At 54.2% G+C, this 20573-nt stretch overlaps 2 protein-coding genes across 2 annotated transcripts in view; one reads left to right on the top strand and one right to left on the bottom strand.

Annotated features, from left to right (window-relative positions):
- Positions 1-29: 29 nt before the first annotated feature.
- Mst1 (macrophage stimulating 1) lies at positions 30-4746 on the bottom strand. The gene is given in 19 exon segments (XM_028886997.2): positions 30-259; positions 401-540; positions 639-745; positions 826-972; positions 1142-1219; positions 1387-1453; positions 1456-1494; positions 1575-1610; positions 1700-1836; positions 1949-2051; positions 2138-2268; positions 2428-2623; positions 2778-2896; positions 2984-3104; positions 3184-3320; positions 3397-3511; positions 3596-3708; positions 3784-3931; positions 4598-4746. Coding segments are annotated over 19 exon segments (2154 nt in total). The 5' UTR covers positions 4656-4746; the 3' UTR covers positions 30-97.
- A 1678-nt stretch (positions 4747-6424) lies between these two features.
- Rnf123 (ring finger protein 123) overlaps positions 6425-20573 on the top strand; it is a 28842-nt gene continuing 14693 nt past the window's right edge. Inside the window, 20 exon segments of the mRNA XM_028887001.2 lie at positions 6425-7509; positions 7774-7858; positions 11934-12013; positions 12144-12238; positions 12618-12672; positions 12769-12854; positions 13139-13225; positions 13456-13523; positions 13664-13789; positions 14156-14270; positions 14350-14454; positions 14817-14942; positions 15054-15146; positions 15221-15294; positions 15922-16042; positions 16231-16327; positions 16475-16536; positions 16698-16769; positions 16978-17098; positions 17695-17796. Of these exon segments, the coding sequence (XP_028742834.1) occupies positions 7428-7509; positions 7774-7858; positions 11934-12013; positions 12144-12238; positions 12618-12672; positions 12769-12854; positions 13139-13225; positions 13456-13523; positions 13664-13789; positions 14156-14270; positions 14350-14454; positions 14817-14942; positions 15054-15146; positions 15221-15294; positions 15922-16042; positions 16231-16327; positions 16475-16536; positions 16698-16769; positions 16978-17098; positions 17695-17796 (1852 nt within the window). The 5' untranslated portion in view covers positions 6425-7427.

The following is a 20573-nucleotide window of genomic DNA, read 5'->3' as shown; positions in this document are numbered from 1 at the left end:
CCTAGAAGCAGAGACTCAGAAGCACTCTGTACAGACAGAGAGAAAGGTTGCTTTATGTTTGAGAAGTCTTGTCATCGCTAAGGGATCAAAACCAGGCCTACTCCAGCTGCATGACCTTGTTAATCCAGTCCACAAACACAGACACACGTGTGAAGATGGCTGGCCACTGGGGCCGTGCACACACTCTGTTAGGGATTATAAGTCCCTCTAGGACCCAGCAGTCATGGGTATAGCAGGCAAGTGGTCCCCCGTAGTCACCCTGGCAGGTAAGAGAACTGGGTGAAGGCTCTGGACCTTGGCAGTGACTAGCCTCCCATCACCCCCCACCCCCTTGGTAGTCAAATAGTATCATTCCCTCTCCCAACCCTTCTCACACTGGCCCAGGAGCTCCACCACTGACCTCACAAGCCCCTGTAGGGACCATCAGTCCCTCAGTGCATATCTCACTCTCTTGTACATGCCCTCGGTGTCTCACATTGCATTCCTGGTTAGAGATGACCTTCATCGAGGCCACATGAAGGACTGTGTTATTGCTTGTACCTGGAGTGAGGAGAATGGTAAGGAAAGGACCCCTGAGACAAAACCAGTGCAGGGCTGCCTGGCCTGGAACCATCCATGTCCATGCACTGTGCTCTTACCTTGGGATTCACCCCAGCCTGCAATCTCACACTTGGTCCCCGGAGGTACCACATACTGCTCAGGAGGCAGGCAGATCCGGGCCACGTGATGGTTCAAGGTCACAGGTCTTTAGCAGGAATGGGAGTATTCAGGACCTATGGCCACAGGGCCAGCCCCACCTCATACCCTCTCAACTTGCCCACACACCTCTCCAGCTTGAGCAGAACAAGATGGGAGCCTGCCGGTCCGCACACTGTCTTGGCCACTGGGACCCTCTGTAGGTTTGCCTCTCCAGGCTGTGGGTTCTGGTTGAGGGTACCCAACCATACCTCATATCCTGTGAGAGGTTCATGGCTGGGAGAAAGAGACTGCTAAACCAATCTTGTTCCTAGTCAGCTGTCCCAGTTTGTTTTGCTTGTTGGCTTTCCTAGGGACAGTGGCTGGGGTGGTGGGGACAGTGGCAGGGAGAGGTAGGATGAAGGTAAGATGGGAGACCCAGTCCCTAAACCCAAGGGAGGCTCACCATGACCAGACGCATTGCCGGGCAGTCAGTACCCACTGCTCCATCACTAGGGACCCCCCACAGAAGTGCTGGCCCTGTCTAGAGGAGTAGATTAGGAGAAGCCACAGTGAGTCCCGGGACACACTCAAGACCTGCCATTTTGGCAAAGACCTCTGGGTGCAGGGCCAGGCATCCACTTCCCTGCTGGCACAACCACAGAGTTTACAGCCTCAGCTCCTTTCCTGAGGTAAGCACTTAGGCCTCACCTGTTCCGCAAGCTGACTGTCCATGGTGAGCTCCCAGGCTGGCCTCCCACCACACGGAGTTTGTTGCTTTATCAACCCTCTTGCCACACTGTTCAAACTGCACCTGGTCTGGACGATGGGGCGGGATGAAGTTTTCAGTGAGGGCCAGGGTCAAAAAGGCTGTACCCACAACTGGCCCAAGCTTGTACCTGGGGGGTCCAGGATGGAGGGTGGCTGGTCATCATCTAGAAGACCAAGTTCATTCAGGTTAAGGGAGCCAGTCTTTGGAGGTGAAGTCTGAAGCCCAACCAAGGGAAGAGTCTGCAGCACTCACCACAGCGTTGCAGGGCACAGTAGTCAAACAGGGTGGCTGGATCGGAAGTATAGCACCAGGGCCCATGGCTATCCCCATCTGGGTTCCGGCAGAAGTTTGCCTCCAGCCCGGCCTGCGGTGCTGAGGTGGGTGTGAATCTAGGGGGTGGTCCGAGCAGGCCAGTCAGATCCCCTGCAGGCTCACAAACAAGAAGCCAAGGCATTTTGCCCTAGAGTTGGCGTCCAATCTGGGTTGTGGGTGCACACTCACTGTGGCTTGTGTGGTGTCTCCGCGGACCAGTGCTGGCACTGAACACCCTTGCGGGTCTTGCTGACGAAGCCCCGATACTGTTCACCTGAGCCGTGATAGCAGCCTGCCGTGGGTGTGCAAGGGCAGTGGTTAGCCCAGGGTCGGTTCCTGATTCCTGTCCCGGCTCTGTACCACCTGCTCCAGCCTCACCTTCTGGCACCACTTCCTCTGTACAGCGTGGGATCTGGTAGCAAAAGGCCACTCGCAAACCACGTCGAGATGTGAAGCACCAAGGCGCCTCGGAGCCATCAGGATTCCGGCAGAAATTCTCCCGAAGGTCCCTGAGCAAGCACTTCCCTTATGGTAGATGGAGTCCCACCTAGCCCGCCCGCCAACCCGCAGCAGACTGGAACCAGCTGACTCCACCCCCGGGTCGCACCTTCCCATAAGCTCCGCCCCCACCCAGGCGCACTCTCGCTTGCTCCAGCCTGTCACCTCACTTGCAAGCATATTTCTCCGGCACAAAGCGGTGCTGGTGCGGACTCTGTGCATCCCACCGCTGGCAGGGCACACCCGCGGAGGTGGTGTTGGCTGTGCCTCGATAATCTTCGCCTTTCCCGCGAAAGCAGTTAAAAGTCTTGCCCTTGTTTCGCCGTTGTGACTTGGATCCTCTGATGGTCGGTGGCAGGTTGGGTCCTGCCCGAAAGCTGAAATTGGAGCTGCGCTTGCCAGTCGAGGGTGTCAGGCTTCGCTCTCTACACATGCCTAACTTCTCTACTACCTCCCCCAGTTGAGCCACGCCTGCCAGTTTTTGCCAAATTCCTTCCTAGGCTCTGTCCCTGCAGCCTACCGCAACTAGGAAGGTCGCAGAATTCTCGTTCGATGTTTGGGTCTGTGGTGTAGCACCAGGGCCGCTCGGATCCATCCGGATTACGACAGTAGTTGTCGTTCAGCGCTTTGTCGAGGAACCTGGGGGTAGTAACAAGACTCTGGGACGCAGGCACCTCCGCAGGAGGGCTGAGCCCCACCCTCAGCGTAAGAATTCTGCCCATATACTTGTTAGGATGGAAAGGGTGCGGGTGAGGATGCTGCAGGTCCCAGCGTTGACACTCGCGTCCCGACTCTGTAACGTCTACCTCGCCTCGGTAATCCTCGCCATTGCACCAGACACAAACAGCTGGAAACAGAGGGCCAGTGCGTTTCTGGGTGGGAACAGGCCTGTCCCTCCCTCCCTAGTCGTGACACTAGCTGCTTACCCTCTCTGCAGGACTTGATGCCGCAGCTCTGGAACCGCACACGACGGTTTGTTGTGTAGCACCAGGGGCCTCTGGAGTCCCCATCAGGGTTTCGACAGAAGTTCTCTTCCAGGCCATTCTTTGGTGTGGGTGTATACCTGTAAGCAGAGAACCTCACTACAGGGTATGCTGGGCGAATTCTGCTTCAGGCTAGCGGCAATGTGTCTGTCTCACTTGTGGTCATTGGGGAAACGGCGGCTCCAGGCTTGGCAGGGCAGGCCATCGGCTGTCCTGGCCACAGTGCCCCGGTAGCTGACCCCGTTGCCCATAATGCAGGTTCGTACATAGTCTGGAAGCAAGAGAGGAAAGATCAGCAGGGGCTGAGGGGTCACGCCTCTTGTTACTCATCCTGTTCCTTCTCACTCCCACTTGCCTTTCTTCTGGAAAAGGTCACACAGACTTGAATGGTGGAGCTGTGTGTGGGGCGAGTACTGAGTCCATGGCAGCAGCTGGCACCCGTGGCTACTCGAGTTGTAGTGGAAGGCTCTGGAGCAGACGCAGGTTAGCTGGCAACCCAGACTCTCATACCCTCGCCCACATCTAGGCTACTTAGCCGCTCACCGACAGTCCAGAAGAGGCTCACAGCGCCTTGCACACTCCTCAGGATCCACCACGTCCTCCTGCCATGGTCCCGGTACCACTGTGTGCAGGAGGTTCTTTAACTCTGTGCCCCGGAGCAGCTGGAAGTCATTCAGTGGTGAGCGCTGCCCTGGGGGGTGGGTTCGGGAAAATGACTGGCATATTGGTACACGTGTTTTAATAGACCCTGTGTTTTGTTCATTTAGGGGCTCAAATACAAGGTCTTTGGTGTGGGCCCTGTGTGTATTTTCAACCTAATCCCCCTACATCCATTGAGTTGGGGAGGCAGGCCCAGACACAGTGATTTTTATCACTAGTCTGTTAGGCCTGGCATGGGACTTAGGTCTAATACATTCGCTCCAGGAGAATTTGGGTGATGGTGTTTGCCCCCTGACATTTGCCCCATCTCATCCCTCAGATGAGAATGCTTGGACTCAGAGCTAAGACGCTGTCTAGGGAAGGCTCCATCTTCAGCATTTCTGACTCCCAAGTCTGGGCTTTCACCAGCATAAAGACTTAGGTTAGGCTGAAGTGACAGGTTAGGCTTAGGAGCCATGCCCTCTGGGTCTGGTAGCCTCTGTGGTCCCAAGACTGCCTCAGTGCTACAGCATGCATTCTAATGTAAGCCTGATCAGACAGTGTATATTTCAATTCCCAAGACTTCTCAGCTCTGCTCAGCAGGCCACGGTCACTGATCCCTGCCCAACAGAAAAGTAAACTCTTGACAAGAATAGTCATACAGGCTTGGGGTGAACTGTCCGAAAGGCAAATAGGGATCAGGGTGGGTGACACTCACCAAGGGCCCTCGAACACTCTGTCAGAAGCAGCAAAAGTGTGACACACCCGATACTCATAGCTGGAGGTTGCACTGTGACCCATCACAGCCCCATCCCGGAAATTGTGAAATGTGTCCCTACAGGATTGGGTGGCTCTGACCCCACACCCCCTCTCTGAACCTGCTTGGGCTTGACTGACACCAGGTCACAGTTGCTAGGTGGGGTCAGGCCTCAGGCCTTGGGTCAAGTGCAAGGGCCTTTTTAATGCAGCTAGATCCCCAGAGGCCTCAGTTTAGTAGGCAGGGCTCAGGAAGGTTCTGTGGGGACACAGTAGCATCCCTGAGGCAGAGCCCCTACCCTGTGCGGTCACCACCACAGCCAAGAGCACTGCATTGGTCTTCCTACTGCTGTCTATCCCTGAGGGAGCATGTTGTTGCTGCAGCTGCTCCAGAAACCGCATGGAAGTCCCTGGTGCCTGCCTCACTGTAGAGGTCAGACTATGTGGGTGATTGAGTTTACAAAGTCGAAAACTGGAATTTTCAATTGCACTAGCCACTTTCAAGAGTTCAGGGATTACGGTGGCCGTACTTAGACTACAAGGCACAGGTGTGCCGTCCGTCACCACGGACATGTCTATGTCCAAAGACACTGCTGGCAGGAGCTGCCAGGACTTTCCAGCCCCTGTAGTAGACTTTCCTGGGCCTCGGTTTCTCCCCGTAAAGCCTAGCGCTGCCCCTCCCCCTTCTAACTGCCTTATCTGTTGAGTCCCAGCTGCAGGCTGGTCGGCCCACACCCCAGCAGCAGAGCCTCGGAGCATCCACTACCTACTACAAGTGTCACTCCAAGGTAGGTGAGCAAACTCTCCCATTGGATCTGGTGCAGGGAGGGCGTGTGCACGGGTGTGACAGCAAGTTTGCTGACAGAAGTGGCTTTTCAGGTATCCTCGGCTGCAGGTGAGTCAGGCCTCCATGCAAGGTAGGCATTGAGACAGGTGACCTAGGGACCAATTAGAACATAGTCCCCTGCTACGGTCGGGCTAGGGAAGGCGGGGGTCCGAAACAGTTGGACCGGCAGGTGAAACAGAGGTGACTACTTCGGTGGGAGTCGGCGGGGGAGGGCTTTCTGCCAGCAAGGGCCTGTTGAGGTCTGTGCGTATGCGCGTGCGCGGCTGGAGGAGCGGCGCGCGAGCGGGCACGCGGTTTGGCCCTGGACGGGTGCCGTAGCCGAAAAGCTGGGCGGATGTTGTGAGCCGGTCGCGGAGGCTGAGGCTGGGGGTGAGTGAGAGGCCGCCTGGCTGTGAGCCGGGTGGGTCCGGTGGCTCCCCTCGAGGCCCCGGGCCGTTCCAGTGCGACAGCGCTTGCCCCTGGGAGTGCCGCGGCCTGCGGTATAGGACTCCCGGCGGGAGCTGGCCTGACAGGTCCCCCGGAGCTTGGGGCCAGGCGGGAGCGACCTGGGGGAGCATGCGCTGCCCTTGGCGTCCTTGGCCACTCAGACCTAGTCGGTTCGGTCCCGAGCCTGGATCTCTTGGGAGGGCTGGGCAATAATGGAGTGACGAGGGAGCCCCGGGGCAGGCGCAGGTTCCGCCTCTAAATCCTCTCCACCTGACACCCAGAATGGGTGTCTGGAAGGCTGGCTTCCAGTTCTTCGTAACTGCGTCCAATAAGTCCTGCAACTGCTCCGATCTAAGGGGGACCGGTTGTGGATGTCCTTCGTGGGTCTCCGTAGGGAGGCACAGCCGCAGAATCACCTTCCCGAGCCTGGCATGGTGCAGGCGGGCAAGGGTTTGTGGCAGGAGCTGAGGGCCTCCGTGGGGTGCGGGAAGAGTGGGCTGCGGAAAAGAAATACTGGTTCAGGCAGTGACTGAAGGCCACGCTCCGGACAGGCGCTAACACAACTTTCTGCGTCGGTGGTGATGGCACACCTGTGCCTTGCAGTTAGGACAGTCACGCGTGGTCGCCGGACTCTTGAAACTGCAAATTTCCGTTTGTAACTTTGTACACTTAAGCACTCCGGTCTCCTGACTACAGTGTTGGGCAGCACGCCTCTATAGTGAGGCAGGCACCAGAGACTTCGTGTAGTTTCTGAAGCAACTGCAGCTACTCAAGGGATAAGACGGTGGCGGGAAGACCAATGGAGTGATCTTGGCTAGGGTGGTGATTGCATAGAGTAGAAGCTTGTGTGTGTGTGTGTGTGTGTGTGTGTGTGTGTGTGTGTGTGTGAGAGAGAGAGAGAGAGAGAGAGAGAGAGAGAGAGAGAGAGAGAACAAGAAAGCTAATGAGACTGTAGATAAGAAAAGAGAGGAAACCCGAGCTGAATAAGACATCTCTTACCTCCTCTTACCTCTTACTTTCTTGGGGAGTAAGAGGGACTTCTGGCTGCAGGTGGCCAGACTGGTCTATACCTGAGGGAATATGGTACAGGGTCTTGTTTTCTGAATATGAGCCGGGCTCAATGACTAAGGTGGATATAGGAGTTTTTACTCTAGGCCACCTCACTTTGGACATGTTTATCTGATTTCCCCAGAACCAAAGCGTATAGTTATGGTTCAACAAACATACTTTGCACCTGGTCTCTGCTAGGTCCTGCTTGGGGCACTGAGATAGTATGGGAGACCATATTCCTGGCATGAGCCTAGATGCCATCTTACATTCCTGTGTGGAAAGCTGGGAGCCCTTGCCTACCCATGCCCTAGGTTAGAATGCGTGTGAATGTGTATGGTTCAGTCTCACCTGCTCCCAAGCCTTCCTACCATTGCAGGACTTAGGTCTGTGTGGGCCTTTGATGAGCCTGGAGTAGACACGCTCTGCATCTGGCTCAGCCTCCAGGACCACTGCCCATGAGTGACGAAAGATGGCATCCAAGGGGGCTGGCATGTCTTTTTCCCGAAAGAGCTATAGGCTGACCTCAGATCCCGAGAAGTCCAGGGTCACAGGTAAGGGCTGGCAGGGCAGGGAGGGTGCTCTTTGTATTGGGGGAAGGAGAAGGGCAGACAAATGGGCCAGGTCCGGCGAGACTACCCCTTGTTCCTGTGACAGGTTCTTCACCAGCACCCCTGGAGCTGTACACCCTGTGTGGTTGCTCTTCTGACCCTTGTGGCTGGCCAAAGACCACAAGGACACCCTGTGTGGGGGAACAGCAGGGACCAAGAGCTGGACTGACCACCTGCCTCTTTTCTCTCTTCTGCTCTGTGACCCAGGCATTGTGCAGGAGAAACTACTGAATGACTACCTGGACCGCATCTTTTCCTCCCCTGACCATGGGCCCCCTGCAGCCACCAGCAGGTATGGTTGGGTGTGGAGCCCTGCTCCTCCCAGGTGGACCTGATCAGAGGCTGGAAACTGCAGTTACGGGGAAGGGCAGCCTGGCTTGGGTTCTGTTCTCACTCTGTTCCCTGCTGTGAGACCTGTGCCTCTAGTCCGGACTCTGTTCCTCTCTCCAGACAGAGATAGCTTCTTCTTCCTGAGGATCCAGGGAAGGGTTCATGTGCACTTGGCTTCCCTCATGCTCAGCATCTGGCCTGATGTGTATTTCTCTGTACCTCTACTCTGCCCTGGCCACTTGTGGCCTCTGCCTGAACGTAACATAATAGAAACCTTAGTTGGATACATTTATTTTTAATCTCCACAAAAGTTACAAGTAGCAGAAACTTCAAAACAAATAGAAGCGATGCCCCTGTTCTGTTGTTAGTTAGATGTGACCATTTGAATGTGATTCCTTTCTGGTTTCTCTATCTCACAGTGAGAGTTCAGATTCTACAGAATATCAGACTTAAAAAAACCCTCAGAGCCTTTATGGAAAACAATGTTCTGAGGGGTGGTGGCTCATGAATGTAACCCTAACACTTGGGACGCTGAAAGGCAGGAGGACCCAAGTTAAAGACTGATCTACAAAAGGAGAGGAAACACTGTTTTTCTTATTATTGTGTAATTGAAACAGTAAATTACATGCTTTTTAAATGTTCAAGATGACAAGTTGCTTTTGTTTTTGTTTTTGAGACTGGGTCTCCTGGTGTAAGACAGGTTGGCCTGGAACTCTCAATTTAGACCAAGCACCCTGGAGCTTGGAGGGGTTGGGAGTTCCAGCTTCTACCACATAAGTATTCAGATTATACTGCCACCAGACCCATAGTGCCACTAGGCCCTGCCCTTTTTTTTCTTTTTCTTTTTCTTTTCTTTTTTTTTGAGACAGAGTTTCTTTGTGACCAGGCTGGCCTCTATCCCAGAGATCCACCTGCCTAAGTGCTGGTGATTAAAGGTGTGTGCTACCACTGCCCAGCAAGCCCAAGTTTTTTATTTATTTATTTATTCATTCATTCATTTATTTATTATGTATACAACATGTATGACTGCAGGCCAGAAGAGGCCAGATCTCATTGCAGATGGTTGTGAGCCACCCTGTGGTTGCTGGGAATTGAACTCAGGACCTCCGGAAGAGCAGTCAGTGCTCTTAACCTCTGAGCCATCTCTCCAGCCCAAGCCCAAGTTTTTAAATAGCAGGTTATAGTGTGTGTGTGTGTGTGTGTGTGTGTGTGTGTGTGTATAAAACCCACGAAACAATCACTGGCATCAAACTAATAAACATATTATTCATTTCTAAATGTTTATGGAAACTAGAATTCCTTTTTTTTTTTTTTTTTTTTTTTTTGAGGCAGCGTCCCTCTATGTAGCTCTAGATGTCTTAGAACTCACTGTGTAGACCAGGCTGGCCTTGAACTCACAGAGATCTGCCTGCTTCTGCCCCGCTTTAGAATTCTATTTTTATCATCATGTTTACCCATAAATATTTTTCCATTTTATGAACTGATTTTAGTGGACATCTTGAGGGCAGAGTTCTTCCGTGGCCTATACCACTGTGCTCAATGGGGAGACACACTTGCTTGTGTACACATGCTGTGAGGGTGCCCAGGGATGGCTAAACTATTTGGCCTGTGACTCCTTTTTTATTTTTTTAAGAAGTGATTTTGTGGAGCAGTGGTCCCTCATACCTTTAATCTCAGCACTCTAAAAGGTAGACTCTGTGAGTTTGAGAAGTTTGAGGCTAACCTGGTCTACAGAGTGAGTTCCAGGACAGCCAGGGCTACACAGAGAAACCCTATCTGGAAAAAGAATTGTTTTTGATTTTGCTATATAGCCCAGGCTGTCCCCAAATCGGTAAACTTCCTCCCTTGGCTTCCCAGGCAACGGAAATACCATGCCTATTTTGCAATGTCTTTTAAGATTACTGCCACCTTAATTTATTTATGGGGCCCTATAGGCTTTTCCTGCTGTGAAGCCTGGATGTCCCTACCTGTGTGTTCCCAGACCATGGGGCTGTTCTGTTTTTCATAATCTCTTCTCTCTGGGAAGCCCAGAAGACAGCCCCATTACTGTTCTGTTTAGGTAGCAGGGTGGCGAGCAAGACCCTGCTTCTGGAGGGCCGCCTTCACTGCTGCCCTACTCCTGGCTCCTTCCCTGGCTCTGACTCCCACCCCGTGGGACCACTAGTGCCGTGCTCACCAGGAGACGGGCCGCCAGTCACTTGGTTGTGGAGATGTAGGATTCTAGACTACAACTGGGAAATCCCAGAAAGAGCAGGCAGGGCTGCCCGGTGGGCAGTGCCGCAGTGGAGACTCTGCTGTGCCAGAGCAGCCGCCCAGAGCCGTGTGCCGTGTGCTGTCGGCATAGGCACAGGTGTGCATACACCTCCTGAACCATGGGCTGCAAGAACGGCTTTTCAGGACTCTGGGACGGTTCAGACACTAAGTTGCCTTCAGCCTTCCCTGTTGCTGGCTAGGTAACTGTATCGATGGCTCCTGGCCTTGCTGAGGGCTCAGGAAGGGTGAGAAGGGGCCTTTGCATAGATCCGCCTCCTGCAGTCTGGGTTCAGTCCTGTCTTGCAGCAGGGAAGCATGTGGTCTGTGAACCTGGGTCATAGCTACCTGGTGGGAGTTAGTGCTTTGGTTCATCTCAGACCCTTCCAGAGCCTACTGTTGGTAGACAGCTGAGTCGTGCAGGTACTGAGATTAGAGGAGGAAGAACAGGTGCTGCCAGTCTGTGAACTGGATCCAGATGGGTGTCAGCCAATGCCCTGCCAAGTCCTGCTGGTTGTTAATACACTGCCTGCTATTCTTAGGAGCTGAGCTCAGGTCAGGTCTTTCCACACACATACACCAGGATCTCGCTGTGTGGCCCAGGCTGGCCTCAAACTTGCAGTTTTCCTGCCTCAGCCTTCTGAGTGCTGGGATTGAAGGTATGGACAACTATGCCCAGCCTAATAGGCCCTTTAACTCGGGGCATGTGTGCTGAGTAATCTTCTGGGCAACTGCCCAGACAAACTTGCCTAGCCCTTTTAGCTGCAGAAGATTGTGGGCAGATGGGTCGTGTATTCTGCTGGCCATCCAGAGACAGGAAGGTAGAGGATAGGGCCAGGCTGCCCCTCAGAGGGCAACCCCTTTGTCCTGCCAGGGCGTGACCGATCACCACTGTCTCCCTTTCTGCGTAGTGGGGAAGGTTGCTGCCAAAAGAACCAGAGGTTTAGGGTTAAGGACTAGATTAGATAATCCTGGTGCTGGCCCATTTGGCAGCTGGAATTCCTACCAGCCTCATCTTCTCATCCAGAATCAATACAGATGTGTTTGAGAGCAGGTAGGTTAGGTCAGGAGCTACATGGGAGCACATACTTTTTGTGGGAATCTTCACATCTTGACAGCTTGATGGACAGCTGGTTGTTTTCTTTTTTGTTGTTATTGTTTTGCTTGTTTACAGATGAGGGAATTAAGACTCAGAGGGTTGGTGTGTGTGTGTGTGTGTGTGTGTGTGTGTGTGTGTGTGTGCGTGCACGCTGCACTTGGAGCATGTGGTACGTGTGGAGACTACAGGACAAACTTCTGTATCAGTCCTCAGTCACTGTCCTCTCTGTGTTTGGTTTGAGGCAGGGTCTCTTACTGGCCAGGAACTTGCTAAGTGGGCTAGTTGGCTCACCAGTGAGACCCAGGGATGCCCCTGTATGCCCTTCCCCAGTGCTGAACAGTGCTGAAATTACACACACATACCATAACAGCCAACTTTTTTTTCTTGCATGGGTTCTTACTCTGGTCCTTTTGGTTGAAGACAAGTACTTTCCTGACTGTGCTATGCCCCCTGAAGCTGTTGGTTTTTGATTTTTAAACAGTCCTGAGGTACATGTGCTTATAAGTCTTTAGCTTAGTGGCTGACGCCATCTGTTAGCTCCTACAGTAGCTCCTGTTAGCTTACCAGGGTCTAGAGCCAGGTAAGTCCTTCCTCCAGAGCTTACCCAGCCACCCAGCAGGGCTCAGGGCGATTGTTGTTTGGCCGATCTCAAGGACTTGTGGGCCCCCAGCATCCTCTCCCTCTCCAGGAAACCCCTGAACTTCCATAACCTGCCAGAGCATGTGGACCAGCTGCTACAGGTGGACAGTGAAGATGAGGAGAGCCAGGGTATGAGGCGTTCTCTGGAGTGGGGTTGACAGCGTGGTGCCAAGTCCTGGAGTTCTCTGCTGAACTCACACCTCCCTTGTGTCTGTAAGACCCTCTGCCCTCCCTGACCTCACACATCTCCCCTTCTCAGGACAAGTTGAAGGGCGACTTGGGCCATCTACTGTAGTCCTAGACCACACAGGAGGCTTTGAGGGGCTTCTCCTTGTGGATGATGACCTCCTGGGGGTGAGTGAACATGTGTAGTGGGCCCTAGTTCCGCTCCTCCTAACAGTCCCAAGCTCTCCTGATTGGCCCTGTCCTCTGTGCTCATCCTGATGGTGTAGCCTTACACTCATCCTGACACCGCTCCAGACCACGCTGTCCTTAGCCCTTCAGCCTTCCTGACATAGTCCCGAAACCTTGATACAGTCACTATTTGAACCCCTTTCAGCAAAGCCCTGGGTCCCCTCATGCTTCTGCCCCAGAAGCTCTTGTCGTGGATACAGTCTCTCCTATCTCAGCCAGACACAGTGCCGTGCTGGCCATGACAGACTTGTGCCACCAATGCTAACTCAGCTGGGGACAAAATGTGTGCCTGGAGAGAAACACTGCTTTCTTTGTCCAGGTGATTGGACACAGCAACTTTGGTACGATCCGTTCTACCACATGTGTGTACAAAGGTGAGCTCACACTCTGCTGAGGCTCAGAGAGTGGGGAGGAAGTGGGGCGAGAGACCGCCTTCATTCACTTTCTGGGCCTCCCTCTGCTCTTCCTAGGGAAGTGGGTCTACGAGGTGCTCATCTCCTCCCAGGGGCTCATGCAGATCGGCTGGTGCACCATCAACTGCCGCTTTAATCAGGAGGTACACACAAGGAGAGGACTCTCCCAGAGAGGCCTTGTGGTGCAGGCACCCTCAGAGCAGGGGCAGCCCCAGACCCGCTCAGGAGCCTGATCTGGGTTGCCCACTGGAGATGGAAAATGCTTCATTCTACTCGAGGGCACCCAGTATAGAACCCTTCACTCCTGGCTCCTTTGCAGACACGTCACACCCTTTCTCTAGGGCCATGAGGGCACTAGGTTAGTAACTGGTGGGCTCTGGCCTGCCCCTCCCCCCTTCCCCAGACCTCACAAGCAGTTCCTTCCTAGGAAGGGGTTGGAGATACACACAACTCCTACGCCTATGATGGGAACCGGGTACGCAAATGGAACGTGACCACAACGAATTATGGCAAGGTGAGGGCTAGGCTTCCGTGGATCACCAACCTCATAACCATCCTGTAGCTTGAGTCTGGAGCCACAGGTTAGCCACGAAGGATGCTAGGTCCCAGGGAAGGGTCACGGGTTTGGAGACTCCTGTCTCCTTGTGACCAGTCTTTCCCTGGGTGGTCCTTGAAGTGCACCTGGGATGCAGTCAGGCAGGCTGCTACGCTTCTTTGTGTCTGTAAAGCTTCCTTTCCTGGCAGGCATGGGCAGCGGGGGACATCGTGAGCTGCCTGATTGATCTGGATGATGGTACTCTATCCTTTTGCCTGTGAGTCTCCTGTCTATCAACAGACTGGCCAGACTGCCCATTTCCTGCTCCCTCTAAGGGAGCCAGGCCAAGTTCAGTAGACCGAGGGTGGGCAGCCATACCCGTCCCAGCACTGGCTTATATCTCCCTTTCCTCCCCAGGAATGGTGTGTCACTGGGCACCGCCTTTGAGAACCTGTCCAGGGGCCTAGGAATGGCCTACTTCCCAGCCATCAGCCTGTCGTTCAAGGAGTCGGTGGCATTCAACTTCGGCAGCCGTCCTTTGCGATATCATTTTGGGAAGATGGCTGTGGGTGGCTTAGCATCTAAACTGAGGGTCTCCCTACCCCAGGAGCACTGTGGGCTGGTGGCAGGCCTTGCTGCTGCAATGTGTACACAAGATGCATCTGAGTTAGGTTGGTCCAAGGACAAAAGTCCTTTCAGGGTGGGTGCCATTCATTGTCTTCATTGAGCAGGTGAAGAGCAGGAAGGAGTTTTACCCCCTCAGAGACTGAGTGGGAGAATTGTGATGTAGCCTGGGCCCCTGCTGTGCGGCTTGGGGGGGGGCCCAGTTAGGCTCTCGTGGACGGGAGCGGGCGGGGAGGGGTGTGTCTAAGCCTCAGGGCAGGCGTTGCTGGCTTAACTCTGTGGCACCTACCCAGTTGCGGGCTTCCGGCCCCTGCAGGACCCTCCCTTTGCGGACCTGGTGCGGGCGCAGAGATTGCTGGGTTGCTTCCAGGCGGTGCTGAGTGTGGAGCTGGACCCTGTGGTGAGCCAGAGTCTGGGCTGGGTGGACAGGGGTCTTAGCCCAGCCCCCCTCCTCTCACGGTCTCCTCCCCCCCCAACAGGAAGGGCGGTTGGTGGAGAAGGAGAGCTCTGCGTGGCAGCTGCAGGGTCAGCCCACCGTCCTCCTCACACTGGCCCACATCTTCCATCACTTCGCACCACTGTTGGTGAGGAGCTGGCGGGGAAGGGAAGAGGGGGGCATGCAGATGCGTCCATGGCAGGTGCGGGGGCTCACGTGAGACCCATAGCATTACCTGCCAGGGTTCTCGATAGCCACGGGCTCAGGCCTTAAGGACAGCATCCTGGGGAGGAAGGGGCTTGATGTCACAGGGCAGAGGAAATGGCGTGACAAAGCCCTAGAGAGATTGTGGGCCAGCAGCTCCTCCTGTTCCTCGGTCAGACTCTGGAAAGGGCTCATCTCTGTGGTAAAATTGCTTGATTTGGTGTCTGAGGCCTGCTTCTTGAGTGTGAGGTGGTCTCCTGAGTAGAGCAGGAGGCCACAGCTTCACTAGTGCCCGCTTTGGTGCAGCGCAAGGTCTACCTAGTGGAGGCTGTGCTCATGAGCTTCCTGCTGGGCATCACGGAGAAGGGCACGCCTGAGCAGGCACAGGCTGTGGTACACCAGATCCTGGACCTCTTGTGGCTCTTCATGGAGGTAAGACTTGAACTCCAGGCTCGGGCCAGGCTGTCAGACTCCATCAGGGCGAGGGAGGTGTGGTAGGGTCTTGGAAAAGGCCCTGTCATGGCTGCCCTAGTCTCTTCCCAGGACTACGAGGTACAGGATTGCCTCAAGCAGTTGATGATGTCTCTGCTACGTCTCTACCGGTTCTCGCCCATTGTCCCAGACCTGGGTCTGCAGGTGGGAGCATCTGTCCCCGCCCCGAAGCCCTGAACCTTGCTTGCCTCTTCTGAGCCCCGCCCGCTTCTCCACAGATCCACTACCTGCGCCTCACTATTTCCATCCTGAGACACGAGAAGTCCCGCAAGTTTCTGCTTAGCAACGTCCTGTATCCTCTTGGTGCTGGGCAGGCCTGCTGTGTAGCGCCTCCTAAGGCCAGCAGAGGGCAGTGCTCATCAGGCCAGGAGTCTCCGGGAAGGTTCAGGAGGACCCCAGCTGAGTCCTGACAGAAGAGAGAAGGCAAAGGGGAGGGGGGCCCTTCAGTACAGCTGTGTGAGGTGGGGGAGCCCCCCCCCCCGGCCTGCTCTCTTCAGCCTCATCCCTACTTCTGTCTGTGTGCACAGACAAGGTCTTCTCTGAAGAGGCGGCTCCTCCTGCTTCCCCGGGGCTGTGAGCTGCCTGAGAAGCCTAAGCACAAGCCGCCTTAGGCTGGTGTCTTTCAGCCTCCAGTAAGCAGAAACCATGGGACATTGGAACCCAAACTGGGCCTGAGATGGACCAGCAGACCCACCCCATCCCTCTGTTCCTTTGACAAGTTTTTAATCAGACCTTTGCTGATTTGATAACCGTGACCGTCCGTGAGGTCCCCAACCTAGGAGACAGTGACATGGTGAAATTGGCAACTTTGATGGTGGCAGAGCTATGGCGGCACATCAAGGGGGGCTTCTGAGAAAGGGCTCATGAGGGTGTACAGCAGGCACTTTGGGGAGCCAAGTTCTTCCTTGACAAGGACCAGTTTCGACATGCTCCGGTCCGTGGTCTTCTTTTACATTAAGAGTCCCCTGCGTGTGGAGGAGGCTGGCCTGCAGGAACTCATTCCCACCACCTGGTGGCCCCATCGCTCCAGCGGGAGGTGAGCGGACCTGGGATGGGGCTGGCGCAGTGAGGGACTGCCCCAGTGCGCTGGGCACCCGAACCAAGTGCCTGAGGCCTCCTTGGCCCTGGTTCCGGAAGTGCTTGGGTGAGAGCTCTTCTGTGTGAAGTAGTCCTGGGTAAGTCAGTGCCCAGGAAACCTCGCTCTCTTCTGCCCTCTGCCCCTGCCTAGGGCCGAGACGGTAAGGAGGCAGAGGAGACCACTGAGGAGCGGCAGCGGAGGCGGGCCTATGAGCGCGGCTGCCAGAGACTCAAGAAGCGCATCGAAGGTTAGCTCCAGCCTCGGGCCTTGGGTGGGGGCGGAATCATGCCGAGGGTAGGCTCAGGGAACCCTGGCGGTGGGGCCTGACACAAAGTTCTGCCTGTTCCCATCCCTGGGAGCCTAAGGGCTGTATTTCCTGCCCCATCCCGCCCAGTGGTGGAAGGGCTACAGGTCCAGATCCTGAAGCTGCTGTTGGACAATAAAGACGACAATGGCGTAAGTGACTCAAGATTCCTGTGTGGACCCCTGGCTGGGAGGGATGCTGTCTGGGGCCCCGAGCCCCGGGTAGCAGGGCCGGTTCATGTTCCTGTAGTGGAGTTCCCGGTCAGGTGAAGAATTGTCAGCTCCACAAGGTCTTATTTTCCCATTCCTTGAAGGGTGAAGCTTCTAGGTACATCTTTCTGACAAAATTCCGAAAGTTTCTGCAGGAGAATGCCAGCGGCCGGGGGGTAGGTATCGGTGTCCCCTAGGGCGGCCACTGTGGGCCCCAGGCCGTGTTGCGGGCCGCGCTCTGGGCATTTGGCACCTCTCAGCTGCCTGTCTGTCATACTTCGTCATCACTGCCTTTTCCTCCCGGGTCCTGGGGCACAGCCTTGGATGAGGAATGAACCGGACTCTGGCCTGGCACCAATATATGTTTTCTGTCATCTGCCCCAGAACATGCCCATGCTCTGCCCCCCTGAGTACATGGTCTGCTTCTTACACCGCCTGGTATCTGCCCTGCGCTTCTATTGGGATGAATACAAAGCTTCCAACCCCCACGCTTCCTTCAGTGAGGGTAAGCACCGGACCCCAGGTTGGCAAGGCTGGATGGAACCGGGTCTGTGGTAGCTACTGGTGGTGGTGTAGAGAGCCGAGATGGATGCGAGGATAACTAGGCCTTCTGCCCAAGTGAGTCCACTTCAGGAGCCCTACACTCTGGGACCCTTGGGCCTGTCTGTGTTGGCTGGCCGCTTCCACAGGCTCCTGCCCTCACAGCCGTTGTTTCTCAGTCCTGGTGCCTAGATCTCTGTGCGGTCGGTCCTTCGTGGGGCTACCTTGGATGGGTCCTGGGGCTCCTGTGCTTAGGCAGACAGAGTCCCCAGGTCAGTAGGAGACTTAGGCACTCTGGGTTGGGGGATATCCCATAGAGTTTGTCCTTCTGTTCTCTTGAGGAACCAGCTGCCAAGAATTCTCCCTCCACCCCAAGTTCTGCAGTTGTTGGCATTAACCTAAAACAGCAAAGCGTGGGAGAGACAGGGAGGCCAGGGCTCTGGCTCTGCAGTCTGCCTGGGCTGGTGGCTGACCTAGGTCAGAAGGCTAGAGTGTAGCCTATGACTCTGGAGAGTTCTCCTGAGCACCGCTTGCTGAGCCTGCACCCCTGACTTCTTGCAGAGGCTTACATCCCGCCCCAGATCTTCTATAACGGCAAGGTGGATTACTTTGACCTGCAGCGCCTTGGGGGCCTCCTCTCACACCTTCGAAAGACCCTGAAAGGTGGGTGGAGGCTGTGGCCCGCAACAGCCCTGGCGCCTCTGAGCCAGCAGTGCCGTGGGTGCCGAGCCGCCCTGTGTCCACTAGAGGGCGCCCAAGTCTTTCTTACCTGCTTAGCCAGGGGCTGTTGACCTGTTAGGCTGCATCTGATCTTGGGGTTGGCCACTGTGCCTTCCCTGGGCCCCAGAGACAGGCTAGGAGTGCCCTGATGAGAGAGGGGCCAGATGTGTTGACGGGATTCAGCAGCCTGGTGAGGGATATGTGTAGCTAGAGTTTTCCTGCCTTGCCCACAGTCAGGACAAATCTTTGTCACCCGCCAGTCCCACAGCCGCTAAGACCCAACCAAGTAAACACAGAGACTTATATTGCATACAAACTGTATGGCCGTGGCAGGCTTCTTGCTAACTCTTCTTATAGCTTAAATTAATCCATTTCCATAAGTCTATACCTTGCCACGTGGCTGGTGGCTTGCTGGCGTCTTCACATGCTGCTGGTCATGGCGGCGGCTGCAGTGTCTCTCCGCCTCAGCCTTCTGCTTCCCACAATTCTCCTCTATCCTTCCCCCACCTACTTCCTGCCTGGCCACTGGCCAATCAGTGTTTCATTTATTGACCAATCAGAGCAATTTGACATACAGACCGTCCACAGCACTTCCCCTTTCTTTTTTTTAAAAGGAAGGTTTTAACTTTTACACACCTCCAAAGTCAGCTTGGTATATTTGGGAATTTGGGCGTAGCTTCTCTTACTACTTCCTGCTGGAGGGGGGCGCTGTATCTTATGGGGACACAAAGAAAATTTTAGGATCATGGAGTAGTCCGTGAGACCGTATCGTCTGAGCCAGTTGCCTTGAAACGATTCTGGATGTTGGATCATCTGGGCCATGGTGTCATCGGAGACCTTTCAGGGGTCTTGGCTGGTCAAACCTGATGTATCTTAATCTGGAACAAATCCATAGCCTCTGGCTTTCTGTAGAAACAAAAGCAGAGCCTCCTTTCCAAAGCAACATATCCTTACATCCACATTTTGAAGTCAAGGTACCTTTAAAATATACATTTTGGCATAACTCAACAGCTTTTGTAATCAAATGTTTTTCTTCAGTTACAAATATCAAAGAGAACATAATCCAGATTCTCTGTGTGGTAGCCATCTTTATGTGGCTTATTTTTTATATTACCTTGAGCCTATTGCTTTAAACTGCAGCCTTTTAAGCCTGAAACGGCGCTGTGGCTGCTGGCTCCACCCACTTCAGCTTCCCAACATGGCAGTGGTACATTTTCCGCCAGCTCTGGGAGTCATCGTGGGTCTATGCTTTTATCCAAGCAGCGTGTAGCCCAGAAACCTCTTTTTTTTTTGTACTAGCAAAGGCTAAATCCACCACGCAGCTTAATGTGCCACTTGCAAAGGCCTCATTCCCGCCATACTGCAGATCGAGCACACACGCCAGGAACCCGCCAGGAACTCAAACCAGCAGGCTGCCGCTCATTTGAGAGAGACAATTAGGAAGCTGTTTTTAGCTCCATTTTAGAATCTTTTCTCAGGTTTTAGGTGGAAACTCTTGCCTTCTCGTTGGGCGCCATTTGTAGCTAGAGTTTTCCTGCCTTGCCCACAGTCAGGACAAATCTTTGTCACCCGCCAGTCCCACAGCCGCTAAGACCCAACCAAGTAAACACAGAGACTTATATTGCATACAAACTGTATGGCCGTGGCAGGCTTCTTGCTAACTCTTCTTATAGCTTAAATTAATCCATTTCCATAAGTCTATACCTTGCCACGTGGCTGGTGGCTTGCTGGCGTCTTCACATGCTGCTGGTCATGGCGGCGGCTGCAGTGTCTCTCCGCCTCAGCCTTCTGCTTCCCACAATTCTCCTCTATCCTTCCCCACCTACTTCCTGCCTGGCCACTGGCCAATCAGTGTTTCATTTATTGACCAATCAGAGCAATTTGACATACAGACCGTCCCACAGCAGATATGCCAATGCTGTCTGAGCCGCCTTCATTGGTGAGCACAGCTCCCTTTGGTACTGTGGACCCAAGGGCAAGAATGTCAAATACGGACTGAGTGTGGTGACACACACTGTAAATAACAGCACTCAGAGGCAGGGAGATCTCTGTGAGGTCCAGCCATGGCTACATAGTGAGACCTTTCTTTAAAAAACAACAAACAGGGCCCTTGGAGAGCTGGCTCAGCAGTTATGAGCACTTGTTAGTTTTATTGAGAGTCCAGGTGTGATTCCCAACACCTATCGGGCAGCTCACTTGATCTCTCACTTGATCTCTAACTCCAGTCCCAGGGAATCCACCCTCTTTTGATCTCTCTGGCCACCAGGCATGCACATGGTACATGTACAGAACTACTCATACAAGTACAAAAATAAATCTTAAAATAAGCATCAACTCTGGGCATGGTGGCGCGTGCCTTTAATCCCAGCACCCGGAAGGCAGGGGCAGGTGGATCTCTGAGTTTAAGGCTAGCCTGGTCTACAAGAGTGAGTTCTAGGACAGCCAGGGCTATTACACAGAGAAACCCTGTCTCAAAAAACAAACACAAAATAAAAATGAAAAGCAACAATGAAAGTCAGAAGCAGCCCAGTATGGCTGCAGACTGGCTGGGAAGTAAGTCGAGTCTGCAGCAGGGAGCTGTGAGGAGTGAGGCCAGTCTGAGGCTTTTACAGGCCACACAGAGGATGCAAACCCTCCAGGGACAGCTTTGGAAGGCCTGGGTGAGGCTGGGGAGTGGAGGTAGGCCTACATGATGAGACGCCCCCTCTGGCTGCTGCAGT

Source organism: Peromyscus leucopus, chromosome 7 (assembly GCF_004664715.2).
Source record: "Peromyscus leucopus breed LL Stock chromosome 7, UCI_PerLeu_2.1, whole genome shotgun sequence".
Lineage (NCBI taxonomy): Eukaryota > Metazoa > Chordata > Mammalia > Rodentia > Cricetidae > Peromyscus > Peromyscus leucopus.
This window is presented reverse-complemented; position numbering and strand designations above follow the sequence as displayed.